Genomic DNA, 18,304 nt, shown 5'->3' with positions numbered 1-18,304 from the left:
CCCCCTCCCTCCCCTCTATTCTCCTTCCCTATATCACTTTCCTCCCACCCTTTCTCTTTCCCTCCTCCTTTCCTCTTCCCATCCCTACTTTTCTCCTTTCCTTCCTCCCCTTTTCCTTCCCTCTCATTTTTTCCTCTGTCCTTCCTCCTTTTCTCCTTCCCTTCCTTCTTTTCGCCCACCCTTTCTCATTCTCTCCCTACTTCCTTCCCTCCGTTCTCCCTCACTCCTTCCCATTTCCCTCCCTCTTTTTCTCCCTCCCTTTATCACCCCCTCCCTATTTCCCTCCCTCCCTTTCTTCCCCCCTCTCCCTACTTCCCTTCCTCCCCATTTCCCTCCTTTCCTATGTCACTCCCTCCACTTTCCTCCCTACCTTCCTTCTCCCTTCCTTCCCTCCTACTTTGCACTTCATTCTTGTTTCACCGCCAGGATTTAAGAGCTCTCTAACACACTTTTTCTCCCTTCTCCCTCCTTTCTTCCACCCTTTCTGCCTTCTCTCCAACCCTCCTCGTCCTCCCGTTCCTCCTTCCTTCCTTCCCTCCATTTTTTTTCTTGACACGGTGCTTCGATTCCGTGCTTATCTCCCCTCCTTCTGCCTTTCTTCACTCTCTCCCTCCTTCCTTTCCTCCTTCCCTCAGTTCCTCCATTCCTTTTTACTATCCCTCCTTCACAACTGTCTTCCTCTCCCTCTACCTTCCTTCTCTTCTTTCTCCCTCCTTTCATCTTGTCTCTCTCTTCGTCGATCCCTCATTCCTTCCTTTTCCCTCGTCCCTCCTGCCACCTTCTTCCTCCCTCCCTCCTTCCTTCTATTTTGTTCTCCTTCATTTTCTCTTCGTCCATCCCTTCCTCCCTCATTCCTTCCTTTGTCCCTTCTTCCCTCAACCATCCCTTTTCCTTCCTCTCCCCTTCCCTCCCTACCTCCTTGCATCCTTTCTTCACTCTATCTTGTTGTCCTTCATTTTCTCTTCATCCATCCCTTCCTCCCTCATTCCTTCCTTTGTCCCTTTTTCCTTCCTCTCCTCTCCCCTTCCCTCCCTACCTCCCGCATCCTCCTTCCTTCCCTCCCTCCATACCACCCTGCATCCTCCTCCGTTCCCTCCCTACCTCCCTGCATCCTCCCTACCTCTCTGCATCCTCCTTCCTTCCCTCCCTACTTCCCTGCATCCCCCTTCCTTCCTTCCTTCCTCTCCCCTTCCCTCCCTCCTCCCTCCTTCCTTCCTTTCCCCTTCCCTCCCTCCTTCCTTTATACTCACTGTACAGTTTAATACATGTATTACTGTATATAAGATTACTAATTAGTCCACTTTAAAATTATTGACCAGTCACACGTACAGTATATTGTAATCTAATATAATACATTAATAGGCTCGGGAAGATGACTACCTAAGTATCATCTTCCTTTTGAGATATTGTACAACTACTATTTTTATATGTACAGTATTGTGTATCTCAATAAATGTATCAAATTCAAATTCAATTCCCTCCTTCCTTCCCTAACTACCTCTCTCCTTCCTTCCTCTCCCCTTCCCTTCCCTCCCTACATCCTCCTCCCTTCCCTCCCTCCCCGCATCCTCCTTCCTTCCCTCCCTACATCCCTGCATCCTCCTTCCTTCCCTCCCTACCTCCCTGCATCCTCCCTCCTTCCCTCCCTACCACCCTCCTTCCTCCCCTCCCTACCTCCCTGCATCATCCTCCCTCCTTCCCTCCCTACCTCCCTGCATCATCCTCCTTCCTTCCCTCCCTACTTCCCTGCATCCTCCTCCCCGCCATGCCTCACCTGGCCATGTGGAGTGCCTGGTGTTTCTTGTGTTTGTACCCCGAGGCCTCCAGTTCCTTCTCCAGGTGCTTGATGGTGATGCGGGCCATGTCGAGTTCGTGTTTCACCCGCCAGATGTGCGTGTCGCAGAGGGGGTCGCGGCAACGGTGGCGGCGCAGCTTGTCCGTCGCTTCGTACACTGCCCCGCGGAAGGTCAGGGATTTGCCCATGCTCTGCGGAACACACACGGGAAACGGGGGTGTGACGGGAGGGGACGTGTGATGGATGTTTTACTGTACCTGAACTGAGTATGGGTATCTTTCACACACACACACACACACACACACACACACACACACACACACACACACACACACACACACTCACACTCGCTTTTGCTTTGCCAGTCCGTTTCTCTCAGGCAGAAAACATCCATCTACTTATTTGTCAATCTATTTTTTATCCATCATATCAATCTGTACTTATGTCTATCTGTTTATCTATATGTCTATCCACCTACCTAGCTATATCCATTTCCTTCCTTTCCTTATGACCAATCTATTTACATTATATCTACACATCACCTCTCCTCTATACACCAATCCTTCGATTTCTCCTGTATCCATCCATCCATATACCCTTCCATCCATCCACCTATCTCCCTCCATCACCGCCCTATCCCCATCCATCTCCCACCTTCCATCCCCGCCCTATCCCCATATATCCCCCTTCCTCCCCGCCGTATTACCATCCACTCACCAGACTAACAAGAGCGCAGCATCCCCCACTGTCCTTCTTGGCCAGGTGCTTCCTCACGTACTTAAAATACACGTGTTCCAGAGCCAGCAGCACCACGGCTAGCACCATGCCTATCCCAAGCAGCAGGTAGGCGGATAGGAACTGCTCGATGGCTAGGGGCTCGGAGGCTCGGCGCTGCTGCTTCATTGGCTTACACGTGCCCGTCATCCAGAACCGCTGCAGCCGCTCTATGTCACCTGGATAGAGGATAGGGGATAGGTATGAGTGAATGGATAGGCTGAGAGGTAGACAGTTGGGTGGATAGATCGATGGATAGATGGGTGCATAGATCGGTGGATAGATGGGTGGATAGATCGATGGACAGATGGGTGGATAGATTGGTGGATAGACGGGTGGATAGATGGGTGGATAAATCGATGGAGATGGGTGGATAGATCGACGGATAGATGGGTGGACAGATCGATGGATAGATGGGTGGAGATCGATGGATAGATGGCTGGATAGATCGATGGACAGATGGGTGGAGATCGATGGATAGATGGGTGGATAGATCGATGGATTGCACGTGCCCGTCATCCAGAACCGCTGCAGCCGCTCTGTCACCTGGATAGAGGATAGGGGATAGGTAAGAGAATGAATAGATAGGCTGAGAGGTAGATAGGGGGTTGGATAGACTGACGGATTAGTGCATAGACTGGGAAGAGATGGATGAGCGAATGGATGGATAGGTGGAGGATAGAGGGACGAAAAGATAGATGGGTGGATAGATGGACAGATGCATTGACATTTAACGTTGCTGCTTCACCGATTTGCACCTATCCTTCATCCAGGACTATTGAAGCCGTTGTGTGTCGCCTGGATAGAGGATAGGTGGATAGGTAAGTAAACTGGTGGATAGACAAGCTGGATAAGTAAGTCAGTTAGTGCAGAGGAGGATGTATGAGGGCTTTGGATGGCTTGGTGGATGAGGGACTGGGATTGGGGATTGGTTAGATGTGGATAGATGAGTGGGCAGATTAGGAGAGACAATGGATAGACAAATAATAAACGGACGATGCATGGATAGACGGGGCGTTATACTGATGGAAACGAGGGGGACAGACAGACGAAAGGGAAATGAAGGACAGATGGATAGAAGGATGGCGAGGCAAAGGAAAGACGGAGAGGATGGATAGAGGATGGAATGAAGGACGAGGACGGTAGAAGATGAGAGGAAGAAAGAGCGATGATGGATGGATGGATAGAAGGATGGACTGACGAAGGAGAGACGAAGGACAGGTGACAGAGGGATGGAGTGAGGAAGGAGCGATGAAGGCTAGAGGCAAGGCACTGTACCATGGCTAGGGGCTGGGAGGCTCGGTGCTGTTGTTTTATGAGCTTACACGTACCAGTCATCCAGAGGCCTTGTGGACAGATAGATAGATAGGCAGGTAGATAGACTGACAGACAGGAAGAGAGAGAAACGGACATACAGACAGATAAAAAGATAGGCAAAAACAGGCAGAGTATTGAACAGACTGACAGAAGACTGGATGGACTGATTAACAGATCGATGAACAGGAAAATGGATGGATAGTTGGACGGACAGATGATGTGATGCATAAATGGATAGATGAACGGACAGAATGACAGCTTAAGAGTCTATCTGGCTGAGTAGACCCGTCGACCACAGGTAACCAACTGCTTCTGTGGGACAGTCCATTAATATAGCACCAGGCAGGGATCCAGCACCCGCTTGTGGTAGACCAGGGTCCTTCCCCACGGCGAGGTGCAGGGAAATATGAGGAGGGTTGGTTCCTGGGTGGACGCCGCAGCTGCTTCTGTCCACCCAGGGCACACAACACCACCATGTGCAGGTCCCTCGTTCACACAAGAGTTAGGTTAGGGAGGTAAATAATAATGCTATAAGGACGAGAGAGAGAGAGAGAGAGAGAGAGAGAGAGAGAGAGAGAGAGAGAGAGAGAGAGTCTAAACATTGTACTCCCCCACCACCCCATATATTTTCGCTCACCCCCCCTACCTGTGAACATTTACCTGTCCCAATTACAGTGACATGGAAAGTAGTTACGCTCTCTCTCTCTCTCTCTCTCTAACATTTTCTCCTCCCTTTTTCTCAGTGTAATTATCCCTCCCCTGTTCTTTTCTGTAACACTACTCTCTGTTCCTCACTATTTTATTACACCAAAAATCTCTCTCTCTCTTTTTTTTTTTTTTTTTTTTTTTTTTTAAAGCGAATTAGTGCTCATATTTTTACGTTTTCCCCCTACTCTGCGACATTTTAAATTTCTCTCTCTCTCTCTCTTTCTCACAGCAAGATCATTCCATAAACTAAAACACTACACATGTAAAGATAATTGTATATGAGAGAGAAAAACAACGATGCATATCCGAACAAAATGATAACAGTAAAAGGGCAGATATAAACAGGAGAAAACGCAGGAAAGAAAGAAAATGGGAGACAAAAGTAAAAAAAAAAAAATATGTACCGTATGTCAGAAATTAACCCTCCAGAACGAGGCGCCTGGTGGTCTAAGGGTTCGGACGCCCAAGTAGGTTCGATCCCTAGACTGGAGCTTTTCGGCCATGTCATTAAGGGGAGGAAGACGGCCATGTACCCTAAAGTATACTGGACTACCGTAGCCTAGCCTCGGGACCTTACACCTCGAATGGATAATTATTGTGGCCGTAACACTAATTTTCAAACTATTTATTTTTTTACTTTCCATTTTGAGATGTCACCATGAGCAGCATCATAATAAAAATCGTCATAATCACATTGAAGGATTACTAAACAAAAATACGAAATCCTCATCATAAAAATCGACATAATCCCACTAGACAAAAATATAAAAAGAATCGCAGTTACCCATAAAAATCCCCATCAATCCCAAGTTTTCTGTAATGGCCCTTGAGAGAAAACGGAGTGTGACCATTATCGGTGAGGGGGGCCTGTGGACAAGAGCCAAACCCATTACCACCCCTCTAACAAGCCCATTAACGATCAAGGGTGGTTGTTGGTCGTTGGAGGTGTTATTTTGTTGTTGTTACTCTTGATGAAATGGTTGTTACTGTTGCTGTCGAGAGCGTAGATACTGTGATGCATTCAGTGTGTGTGTGTGTGTGTGTGTGTGTGTGTGTGTGTGTGTGTGTGTGTGTGTGTGTGTGTGTGTGTGTGTGTGTGTGTGTGTGTGTGTGTGTGTGTGTGTGTGTGTGAGAGAGAGAGAGAGACCATTCCAAGATCAAGGTCACGGGGTCAAGGTCAAGCTTCAAGTGCGTCGCTAGGCTCTACCGGTGATGATGATGGTGATGATAAAAACTGCACTACAAACAGACAAGGTAATGATGAATAGACAGAGTGAGAAATTAATAGACAGCTTGACGGAAAATCATACTGACAGACAGACAGACAGATTGCGACACCACTGACAAAGACAGAAAAATTGAGGCAAAATGACAGACGGACGAACAGACAGACAGATACAAGTGTAAGGTGCGTGTATATGTGTGTTAGGCGGTGGTGTGGCGGGGGAACAAAGGGTGCAATTAGTGAAGAGGGTGGCGGCAGGCGAAGAGGAAGACCGAGGTGGATAGATGGATGGGTAGATGGATGGATGCATAGACAGGAAGATAGATATGGACGGATGGATGGATGGTTGGAAGGATGGATGGATATAGATTGATATGTAGACAGACTGACAGGCAGATAAATTGACGGAGATGAGATAAATAAAGACAGATAGACGAGCAACGAGGCAGACAGGTAGATAGCCAGATGGATAGATAGACAGAACGGCAGATAGACAGTGTTCTTGAATATTTGCTATGACAGAAAACATCGTTCACTCACACGCTTCCTGCCTTCCTTCTTGCTTTTTCCTTCTTTCCTTCAATCCTTCCTTCTTGTCAGTACTTTCCTCCTTTCTTTCTTGTTCTTCCTTCTCTCTTCCTTCCTTCCTTCGTCAGTACACTCCTCCTTTCTTTCTCATCCTTCCTTCTCTCTTATTTCCTTCCTTCCTTCCATCCTCAGTTCCCGTTTCCTTTTACTTTCCCAAAACTCCTCTCTCTCTCTATTTACCGAATTACCAACTAACTAACTAGCAAACCTACCTACCTACCTTCCAACATACCTAGCTACCAACGTACCTACCTTACTACCTTACCTACCAACCTTCCTACTTAAATGTTTATCTATCAACATGAGTGACTCCTTGCTTTTTTTTTTTTTAACCTACCTACCTACTTACCTATTTCCTTACCTACCTACCTACCACATACTTATCTATCTATCTGTCGATCAACCTACCTACTTACCCACATGCCTACTTACCTACCTACCTACCTTCCTGCTAAGGGAGTTTTCTTTATTCCTGTTCTCCTCCAACCCCCATTCTCTCTCTCTCTCTCTTTCCAACCCATTTCCTTCTCTCTTCCACTCTTCCTCCCTTTCCCCCCATCTCTCTCTCTCTCTCTCTTTCCTTCCTTCCCTTTCTCCCAGCCTACTAACCTAACTCTCTAGCCTCCCCTCGCTCTCTCTCTCTCTCTCTCTCTCTCTGTGTTTCCTTCCTTCCTCTCTTGTTATCAGACTCCCTGCTCCCCCCCCCTCTCTCTCACAGTTTACCTGTGTTCATCCTTTCCTCTCTCCATCCCCCCCGTCTCTCTCTCTCTCTCTCTCTCTCTCTCTCACCTTCGCTCTTTTGTGCTCGCCTTCCTTTCCACCTCTCCCTTTCTCTCTCATTTTTCTCTCTCCCTCTCTTTCCCTCTCTCTCTTTCTCTCTCGCTCTCTCTTTCTCTCCCTCTCTCTCCCTCAAACACCCGCCACCTGATATTGTGTTATTGATCGAGCTCTCTCTCTCTCTCTCTCTGGGTCACTTTCTCTCTAGCTTGTACCCCCTGTCTCTCTGTTTCAATTATTTTCTCACATTCTGTCTTTCATTTCCTGTCTCACATAATTTTCATCCTCTGTCTGTCTGTCTGTCTGTCTGTCTCTCTCTCTCTCTCTCTCTCTCACTTTTCCCCTAGATAATGCCCCTCTCTTTCTGTTTCATTTTCTCACATTGTCTTTCATTTCCTCTCTCGCATTATCATATGTCTGTCTGTCTGTCTGTCTGTCTGTCTGTCTCTCTCTCTCTCTCTCTCTCTCTCTCTCCTTTCCATCCCTTTCGCTTTCTCTCCCTCTTATCCCTCCTACCATCCCAAGCCTCCCACCTCTCTCCCTCTCTCTCTTTCTCTGGCTGGGTGGGTGACGGAGCTGTGTGTGTGTGTGTGTGTGTGTGTGTGTGTGTGTGTGTGAGAGAGAGAGAGAGAGAGAGAGAGAGAGAGAGAGAGAGAGAGAGAGAGAGAGAGAGAGAGAGAGAGCGATGGATTAACAGAGACAGTCACCGTACTGGCTCAGTGGACAGACCTACTCACAGCACATCACACGGTCGCCAGTTCAGCCCCTCATGACCTACCTACTTACCTACCTACCTACTTACTAACCTACCTTCCCTACCTACCTGTTTACAAACCTATTTACTTACCTACCTACCAGCCTACTAACCTACCTACCTGCCTATTTACTAACCTATTTACATACCTAACTACCAACGTACTTGCCTACTTACCTACCTACTTATTTACCTACCCACTTACCTAATTACCTACCTACCTACTTGCTTACCTTCTTACCTTCCTACCTACTTACCTACCTAACAACCTACTTATTTAGCTGCCTACCAACTTACTTGCCTACCTACCTACCTACTTACTAACCTACCACTACCTACTCATTAACCTACTTATTTACCTACCTACATACCTACTTGCCTACCTACTTACCCACCTACCTACCTACCAACTACCTACTTCTTGACTTACGGATGGATAGGTGGAACGATAGAAAGGAGGAAAAATACAGTATACGAATAGACGGATTCAGTAGATAGATGGAGTGAGAAGATAGATGGATTGAGTAGATAGATGGATTAAGAAGATAGACGATTTTTTCCTAGACGATTTTTTCCTATACCATTTTTCCTGGATGATAGACGATTTTTTCCAAGACGATTTTTTCCTATACCATTTTTCCTGGATGATTTTTTCCAAGACGATTTTTTCCTGGATTTTTCCCTAGACGATTTTTTTCAATATGATTTTTTCCTGTTTATCCTTACTACCACTTGGCGATTTTATTCAGTATGAGAGAGATTTTTCCAGCGGGAGGGGTTTGGTGCAGTCCCCCCTTCACTACGAGGAGGAGAGGGGGTTGTCCTAAGCAGAATAAAATCGTCTGGAGATATGACTGAAAAAATGAGATCGTAGTGAGAAGGATAAGGGATTTGAAGACCGTAGTACAGACGGTTGGTATTAGTGCCCAAATGGTGATGTGCGATGGTGTGGTGAATGATAACCCCAATATGATTCAGTATAGACGGTGCGGCACGTGAGGGTGACGCCATCTGTTGCGTGGTGGGAGATTCACTGGACCTCAGGGAACGGGCTGACTGAGAGAGAGAGAGAGAGAGAGAAGATCGGTCATCCAATGCTCTCTCTCTCTCTCTCTCTCTCTCTCTCTCTCTCTCCATTTCACACACGTGGGCGAGAAAGAGCGAGAGTGTGTAATCGCTAGATCAGCTGAGTGGGGAGGAGGAGGGAAGGTGTGAGGGAAAGAGGAAAAGAGGAAAAAGAGAGGAGGTTAAGAGGAAAAGAGAGAAAAGAGGGAGGGAAGGAAGGGAGGAAGGAAGGATGGAAGGGAAGAAAGAAAGAAGGAAGGAAGGAAGGAAGGAAGGAAGGGACGAACGAAGGACGGAAGGAAGAAGAAAGGAAGGAAGGATGAAACAATGAAAGGAAGGAAGGAAGGATGGAAGACATGAAGGTAGAAAAGATGAAGGGAAGGAAGGAGAGAGAAGGGGGAACGAAGAAACGGAAGGAGGGAGGAGGAATAGGAAAAGCGAGGGAGGGAGGGAGGGAAGGGGAGAGAGGGAGGGAGGGAGGGAAAGAGGAGGGGAGAGAAAAGAAGAAAAGGAGGAGAGAAGAAACAGGGTGAGGGACAGAAGGAGAGAGAGAGAGAGAGAGAGAGAGAGAGAGAGAGAGAGAGAGAGAGAGAGAGAGGAAGCCAGTACTCAGATAGCAGATTTATTGACACCTTCCTTCCTAAACAGAAAAGAGAGAAAAAAGTGAGAAAATATTAGAGCCAAAAAGTGAGAAAATATTTAGAGCCAGAAAGTGAGAAAATATTAGAGCGAGAAAGTAAAAAAAAAAATAAATAAAGTTTGAAAGTGAGAAAATATTACAGGTAGAAAATGAGAAAATATTACAGGTAGAAAATGAGAAAATATTACAGGTAGAAAATGAGAAAATATTAAAGCCAGAAAGTAAGAAAATAAAAAAAGATAAACAGCACCTGAAACAAAATTACGTAAAAATAAAGCAAATATAAAAATTATTTCTAAATAATTCTCGAAAGGTCAATTATCTGTCTTACTGATTTTTTAGTGTGTCCTTAAAGAAAACGGGAAAAAGGTCAAAGAAAATGAAGTCACTGAAAATACGCAACGAGACCAACAATGACAACAAAAACAATTACTACAACTATCAATAATAATAATAATAATAATAATAATAATAATAATAATAACAGTGTGGTACCATACAGGAAGCAAGGAAGGAGGGAAGGAAGGAAGGAAAGAAGGAAGGAAGGAAAGGAAGGAAGTGACAGGAGGAAGAAACTGACTGAGGGGGTGGGAGGAAACGGTGAGAGATATGGAGGAGAGGGAGGGAGTGAGGGATGGAGAGAATACGAATGAGGGAGGGAGGGAAGGAGATAGAGAAAGAACGAAATAAGGGAGGGAAGAACTGAGGGGAAAGAGGGAGAAAGGGAGGAAGGGAGACAGAATACGAATGAGAGGGGGAGGATGGGAAGGACGAAGGGAGGGAGAGAGAGAATACGAATGAGGGAGGGAGAATAAGAATGAGGGAGGGACGGACGGACGGAGGATAGGAGGGGGGGGCGGAGGGAGAATACGACTGAGGGAGGGAGGGAGGGAAACTATACGAATGGGGGAGGGAGGGAGGGAGGGACAGAATACGAATGAGGGAGGGATGGAGGAAGCGAAGGAGGAAGGGTGGGAGAGAGAGAATAAGAGTCAGGGAGGGAGGGAGACAGAGAATGAGGGAGGGAGGGAGAGAGGGAATAAGAATAAGGGACGGAGGGAGAGAGAATAAGAATGACAGAGGGAGGAAGGGAGATACGAATGTAAGAGGGATGGAGGAAGGAAGGAAGAAAGAAAATAAGAATGAGGGAGGGAAGGGAGGGGGATTAAAGTTGAGGAGTGTGGGAGGGAGGGAGATAAGACAGAGGATGGAGGGAGAGGGAGGGAAGGGAGGGAAAGGGACAAACGGAGGAGAGTAGAGAGGAGAGAGGGAGGGAAAGACAGAGGAAGAGTTTGAGTGGAGGTTGTGTATGTGCGTGAGAGAGAGAGAGAGAGAGAGAGAGAGAGAGAGAGTAAAGAAAGGAGAGGGAGGGAGGGAAAACAAAGGAGAAGGAGGGAGGAAGGGAGGTAAAGAAAACAAGGCTGAGAAAGGGAGGGAGGAAAAAGGGGGAAAGAGGAAGGAAGAGAGGGAGGAGAGAGGAGGGACGTAGGTAAGGAAGGGAAAGGGAGGGTCGACGAGAAAACAGGGAGGGAGGGAGGTAGGGAGGGGAAGGAGGAAGGGAGAATAAATGAGGGAGTGAATGGCTCAATTCAGAGAGAGAGAGAGAGAGAGAGAGAGAGAGATACCACTTTCTCCATCAACCATCTCTCTCTCTCCTTCAAATTCTTTCCTACAATTTCCTTCCTCAAATACTTCCTTCAGCGTCTGCCCTCATTTCCTTCCTTCAATCTTTCAATTCCTTCCTTCCTCCAACCTTTCAATTCCTTCCTTCCTTCAATTTCTTTCCTCAGTTCCTTCCTTCAATTTTTCTTCATTTCTTTCCTTCATTTCCTTCCCTCAATTCCTTCCTTCATTTTCTTTCCTCAGTTTTCCTTCACCTTTTTTCCTTCATCACCTTCCTTCACCTTCTTTCCTTCCTTCACCTTCTTTCCTTCCTTCACCTTCTTTCTTTATCTCATTTATTTTTTTTTATCAGTACACTTTTACTCCTCTGTTTTCCCTCACAATATTTTTCTTAAATTTTCCTTTCCAATATCTTAAAAATTTCCTGCACTATTCTTCAACTATCTGTCTATCTACCTATCTATCCATCTCTGTCTATCTATCTATCTATCAACCTACCTACATAATTTATTTTCTCTGCTTTTTCATTATTATTTTTTTTTTACGATTTTCATTTTTTTCTGTTTTAAGTTCTGGTTCTTCACTAATTTTCTTTAAGCAAATTTTCTTCGTATATATATTTTTTATTTTTCATATATTTTCCCCTTTTTCCCTTCAAATTTCCATCCTATATTTCCGCTACGTTTTCCTTTAATACTTCCCGTTTTCCTTCAGTTTTTCCTCCCGTCGTTCCCCTTTAGATCTCTCTCTCTCTCTCTCTCTCTGTCTCTCTCTCTCTCTCATTTCAATTTTTTCCCCCTCCGTTGTCCTCCAATTTGTCTTTAATTTTCGCTTTTTTCACCATTTTTCCTTTTTTTTAATATCTCCCCTTGGATTTTTTCGGTCAGTTTCTCTCATTAATTGGTCTTATTAACTCTCTCTCTCTCTCTCTCTCTCTCTCTCTCTCTCTCTCTCTCTCTCTCTCTCTCTCTCTCTCTCCACCTTGACTCGTCCTCTAACCATTTTCCACTCGCTCTCCTCGCCTCAACTTTTCTCCTCTTCTTCTTCCTCTCCTCTTCCTTTCTCTCTTCTTCTCTTCTCTCCTTTCGTCTACTCTTCTCTCCTCTACTTTTCTCCTCTTCCTCTTCTCTCCTCTACTCGTCTTCTCTACTCTTCTCCTCTCCTCTCCTCTCTTTTTCTCTCTCCTCTCCTCTCTTTTCCTCTCTCTTCTCCTCTACTCGTCCCCAGTCCTAACAAAGCTTACAAACTCCTTCAATTTATCACTTCCTCTCCTCATCCTCCCTCACATGCCTCCCCTCCCTCTCTCCATCACTCCCCACAAATCGTCCTCCAGGCCCCTAAATCGTCCTCCTAACCCCTAAATCGTCTCCCCAGGCCCTTAAATCGTCATCCAGTCCCCTGAATCATCTCCTCAGGCCCCTAAATCGTTCCTAGGTTCCTAAATCGTCTTCCCAGGTCCCTCTATCGTCCTCCATGCCTCTAAATCATCTCCCCAGGCCCTTAAATCGTCCTCCTAACCCCTAAATTGTCTCCCCAGGCCCCTAAATCGTCCTCCATGCCCTTAAATCGTCTGGTAATCGTCACTTAGCATCGCATTTACTGTGAAGGGAATTACGTGCTCCACCGTTCAACTGTTTGCTGCATTTTTCTTATTCTTTCGTCACTTTAGGCCTTAATTTCGTCCACTGATTCTTAATTCGTCTTCTGCGACTCTTATTTCGTCTTGAGGCTCTTAATTCGTCTTGAGGCTCTTAATTCGTCTTCTGAGGCTCTTAAATCGTCCTCTGTGGCTCTTTATTCGTCTTCTGAGGCTCTTTATTCGTCTTCTGACGCTCTTAATTCGTCCGTCAGTCCTCCAAAGTAACCCGTAAATTGAACAGAAAACGGAGGGCTGTATTTTCGTCTACCCACAGAACCCTTTACTTTCAAATTCCCTTTTTTTCCTTTTCGTCATTGATTTATTCGCGTCCTAACCTCTTAAAGTCTTCCCTACCATTCGTCCTCGTAGACCTAACTCTCTCTCTTTCCCTGGCTCGTCCCTAACCCCTTACTTCGTCACCAATGTCCCTAATTCGTCACCAATGTCCCTAATTTGTCACCGGTGTCCTTAAGTCGTCACCAATGTCTCCAATTCGTCACCAATGTCCCTAATTCGTCACCAATGTCCCTGATTCGTCACCAATGCCCATAACTCGTCACCAATGTCCCTTAATTCGTCACCAATGTCCCTTAATTCGTCACCAATGTCCCTTAACTCGTCACTAGTATCCCTTAATTCGTCACCAGTATCCCTTAATTCGTCACCAATGTCCCTAATTCGTCAAAAATGTTTCAGATTCGTCACCCATGTCCATTATTCGTCATCAACGTCCATAATTCGTCACCAGTGTCCATAATCTTTCATCTTCGTCCTTCTCTCATTTCCTCCCACGAGTTGCTTGTGAGGGAAGGGGAGAGAGTTTTTATCTTCACTTATCGATTTATTTATGCTATTTATTTTTTATTTTTATTATCTATTTACTTTTCATTTTATTTTTTATGTATTTTTATTATTTATTTATTTATTCCTATGAGCTGAAGGTATAATGATACCACTGTCCCTTATACAATTTCGTCACCTGTTCCTATACCTCGTCCATAAGCTCCCAAACAGTCAATGATATCCCTAAAGCGTCCCTTAAAATTCCTAAAATTATCTCTTACGCCCCTAAGTCGTCCCTCAAACCCCTAAATCGGCCCTTAATATCCCTAAAATTTACTCCCCTAAATCGTCCCTTAATATCCCTAAAATTTACTCCCCTAAATCGTCCCTCAATCCCCTAAATCGTGCCTTAAATCCCTAAAATTATCTCTTATGCCCCTAGCTCATCCCTCAAGTTCCTGTATCATCCCTTATGCTCCTAAATCGTCCCCCCAAATATATATATATATATATATATATATATTCCCTTACGCCTTTAAATTCTCCTTAGTAAATCACTTACTCATCCCTTAAATCTCTAAATAATCCCCTAAATCATCCCACAATCCCCTGAAACTGCCCAAATTGCCCAACTCGTCCCTTAAATCCCTAAATTCCACAATCCCCTGAAAAATCCCTCAATCTCCAACTCGTCCCTTAACTCCCTAAATAACCACGAATCCCCCAAGTCATCCTTTAAATCCCTAAATCCCACAATCCCTGAAAAATCCCTCAATGCCCAACTCGTTCCTTAAGTCCCTAAATAGCCCCTAATCCCCCAACTCGTCCCTGAAATCCCTAAATCATCCCCTAATCCCCCAAACTCGTCCCTTAAGTCCCTAAATAACCCCTAATCCCCCAACTCGTCCCTTAAATCCCTAAATCATCCCACAATCCCTGAAAAAAATCCTTCAATCCCCAACTCGTCCCCTAGGTCCCTAAATAACCTCCAGTCCCCTAATTCGTCCCTTAAGTCCCTACAGAATCCCCAAATCCCCTAACTCGTCCCTTAAATCACCAGATCATCCCGCAATCCCTCAAATAAATCCCTCAATCCCCCCCTGCTACTCACCGTTGTCCTTGTACATCATGAGTTTGTTGTTGAAGAGGGACAGGTATTTGGAGCCCCGGGGGAAGGCCAACCCGTAGCCGCTCATGGAGTACCACGACCCCACCGTCAGGATCTGGCAGTCGTCGTCTTGCCCCACCAGGTAGTCGAGCACCGTGGCGTCGTAGATGAAGGCGTCCAGTTGGCTGAGGGAGGGAAGGAAAGGTGAAAAGTGGTTAGTAAGGCAGGTGAGGGTGAAGGAAAGGCGAGCAGGTGGTTCGTAAGGCAGGTGAGGGGATAAGGAAAGGTGGGCAGGTGAGGGCAAAGGAAAGGTGTGCAGGTGGTTCGTAAGGCAGGTGAGGAGCGAAGGAAAGGTGAGCCGGTGGTTAGTAAGACAGGTGAGGGGAACAAAGAAAGGTGAGCAGGTGGTTAGTAGGGCAGGTAAGGGACGACGGAAAGGTAAGCAGGTGGTTAGCAGGGCAGGTGAGGGGCGAAGGAAAGGTGAGCAGGTGGTTAGTAAGGCAGGTGAGGGGTGAAGGAAAGGTGAGCAGGTGGTTAGCAGGGCAGGTGAGGGACGACGGAAAGGTGAGCAGGTAGTTAGTAAGGCAGGTGAGGGGTGAAGGAAAGGTGAGCAGGTGGTTAGCAGGGCAGGTGAGGGGCGAAGGAAAGGTGAGCAGGTGGTTAGTAAGGCAGGTGAGGGGTGAAGGAAAGGTGAACAGGTGGTTAGCAGGGCCGGAAGCTCCATAAGACGACATCCTTAGCGATTTACTTTTGGATGAGCAGGTGGTTAACGGGGCAGGAAGCTCCCTAAGACCTCATCCTTGGTTATTTGTTTTTTGGACACAGACGGTTAATATAGTTCTGTACGTTATTTATGAGGGGCATGGTGATATTAGAATGATATAAATTACACAGACAGGATGGTAAGGGGTAACAAGTAAAATAAATCACTTAGGATGAGATGTTCGAGGGCTTCCTTAGCCAACGAGAATAGGTGTGACTAAATGAGGAAGAAAACAGGTAAGCAGGAGATTGGTGAACGGACAGTGTTAGTAAATAAGGGAAGAGGAATACATATATACAGATTTTTATGAGAGAGAATGCTAGTAAAGGGGTAGTGGTATAGTGAACGGCAGGCAGGTTGTCAGTGGTGCCACACTCCCCCACCGTCAGTGACTCACAGACATTTACGTATACATCTGAGCATACCGTGTGGCACATATCACCATTTTATGTCTGAAAAAATAAAAAAATACGCCAATTACAGGCCAATAGTAGGATATGTAAATCTACGGACAAGGTGACTGTCGCTGCGTATAGTGTGTGGAAACGTCATATGTGTAGGTTCTCTATGCTAAATATAATCGTTTGGTACTAACCACTGCCAAACATCCATTTAACAAAAATCTGCAATATACATACCGTAAATACATACATACACACACACACACATATATATATATATATATATATATATATATATATATATATATATATATATATATATATATATATATATATATATATATATATACGGGCGCGCGCGTCTATGCGTGTATTGGAAACATGAGGAGAATATAGCGACTAGGTAATGAAGGGCCAGGAAGGGAGGGAGGGAGGGGGTGGAGGAGAAAGTGGTGTGGGTGTAAGGGAGGGGGGTGGAGGGGATGGAGGAGTGTAGGTGTGAAGGTAATGAAGACACGCCTGATGTATGGTAACACTCTGTAAGGGGAGGGGGAAGGAAAAGGGGAGGGGAGAACAGGGAGGAGGAGGGAGGGAGACGGAGGAAAGGAGGGAGGCAAAAATGAATATGAAGCAAGGAGGGAAGACGGAGAGAAATTGAGAATGATGGAAGGACAGATAAGAATGAAGACTGACAGCAGGACCAGGAAGATGACAGAATCAGTAATGCAATAAAAGAAAGGTGACTGAAAGAAGAGGAAGGAGAATGAAAGACGCTGATCAAAAAGTAAAGCAACAAGAGAAACGAATGACAGAATAAGTAAAGGATGAGTCCAAAAAAGCGAAATCTTTATGTCAACAAAAAATACAGAGAAATGGGAAAAAAATGGAGAATAAGGGTATCAGCAAAAACTTAGTTGCAAAGTCTGAAAAAAAATATATATATATATAAATCAAAATATGAAAACTAACCATTAGAAGTACAGGACCCTAAGAATTTAATTCATTATATACATTAAAAAAGAGTGAGGGAAGTTGGAAAATGAACGTGGATTAAGAGTGATGAAAGTATGAAAAAAATAATAAAATAAAAATAAAATGACGAACTATGGGGAAAATATATGATGCTCAAAGTCTTTTCTAAACGTGGTGTCTTGGCAAAGTATATAATAAACATCTACTACTACTACTACTTCTAATAATAATAATAATAATAATAATACATAGTCTTCCGGCAATATCACCGTCATCATTGTTATTGGTATCTTTTTCCCCTGCCGTCATCTCGTGCCGCCAGTGACGTCATATCATGGCCGCCAGCCAACCCACACACGCACTTCATATTTCCCTCATTAAAAAGAATTAAATGTTAAACTATTGCGTCAAATTACACTGCAAACAGAAGCTGCTATCTAAAACTAATTTTTACTCTATAAAAAAAAAAAGAGAGAAATATGCTTACAAAACATCCAAATTTGCACAGAAATGGAACAAAAATCCACCCTGATTACAAAGCTCCGACCTGCCTTTTTCAATAATTGTCAAAATCAATTATTAAATACTAAAATAAATACTAAATTATATATAAAAACAAGGAAAAAAAAAGTTCATGTAAAACTAGACGCAAACTTTTCCGTAGCGCCTGCTTTTGTGTCGAAAATGAAAAATAAAATGCAAAACCAAAAGTGATAAATATTCTGTCAGTTAGCCTTTAGCCCCTTCAGTAAAACATCTTCTCTATGGTGAATAAAATCCGTCCGTAAGAAACATACATAAATCTTTAAAATATTATACATCTGCAAAGGGTAATTGTGATTTTTTTCTAAGCTATGCAAAGGCGCCTGGAGGATGCAAAATTATAATGAATAGTAAAATAAAATGGGTATCATCGCCGTGAAAGGTTAAAATTCGATAATACCAGACTCTTTGACAGAAATCCAGGCAAAACCCATAAAAACAAGGAAACGGAAACGGCAGTTCGCTCCAGAAATTAAGAAGCCCTAAATTGTCCCCATAAAACTCTCCTCTCTTCACTCATTCGTATCATCTAATTTATATAACAAATTTAAAGCAAAAATCTTCAAAAATTTTAACGAAACAATTCTCTTTACTAAAAAAAAAAAAAAAGAAAAAAGAGAAGAACCGTAAAGACCTTCTCAAAATTCCGCATTCCATCCAAGTCGACCTTTCCCGCGCTGTGACGTCACCAAAATGGCCGCCCAATGTTTACCTTTCATTTTGGCGGGAAGGGTTTGTTTTTACCGCCATTTTTTCCCATCCCTTGTTTGCGGCTCTTGTTTGCGGTGGTCAGAGCCACGTCGCCTTTTGTTTACTGATATTTCTAGCT

General features: G+C 44.7%; 1 protein-coding gene across 1 annotated transcript in view; it reads right to left on the bottom strand.

The window, feature by feature from the left end:
• Window positions 1-18,304, bottom strand: part of LOC145405008 (glutamate receptor ionotropic, NMDA 2B-like) — a 215,487-nt gene that overhangs the window by 9,093 nt on the left and 188,090 nt on the right. Inside the window, exons 16-18 of the mRNA XM_080276508.1 lie at window positions 14,800-14,981; window positions 2,513-2,748; window positions 1,775-1,986 (exon numbers count right to left, since the gene is read on the bottom strand). Of these exons, the coding sequence (XP_080132634.1) occupies window positions 1,775-1,986; window positions 2,513-2,748; window positions 14,800-14,981 (630 nt within the window). The remainder of the gene's footprint in view (window positions 1-1,774; window positions 1,987-2,512; window positions 2,749-14,799; window positions 14,982-18,304) is intronic.

The sequence above is a fragment of the Coenobita brevimanus genome, chromosome 65, assembly GCF_032717465.1.
Source record: "Coenobita brevimanus isolate Jiangsu-jjx chromosome 65, ASM3271746v2, whole genome shotgun sequence".
NCBI classification, from domain to species: domain Eukaryota; kingdom Metazoa; phylum Arthropoda; class Malacostraca; order Decapoda; family Coenobitidae; genus Coenobita; species Coenobita brevimanus.
This window is presented reverse-complemented; position numbering and strand designations above follow the sequence as displayed.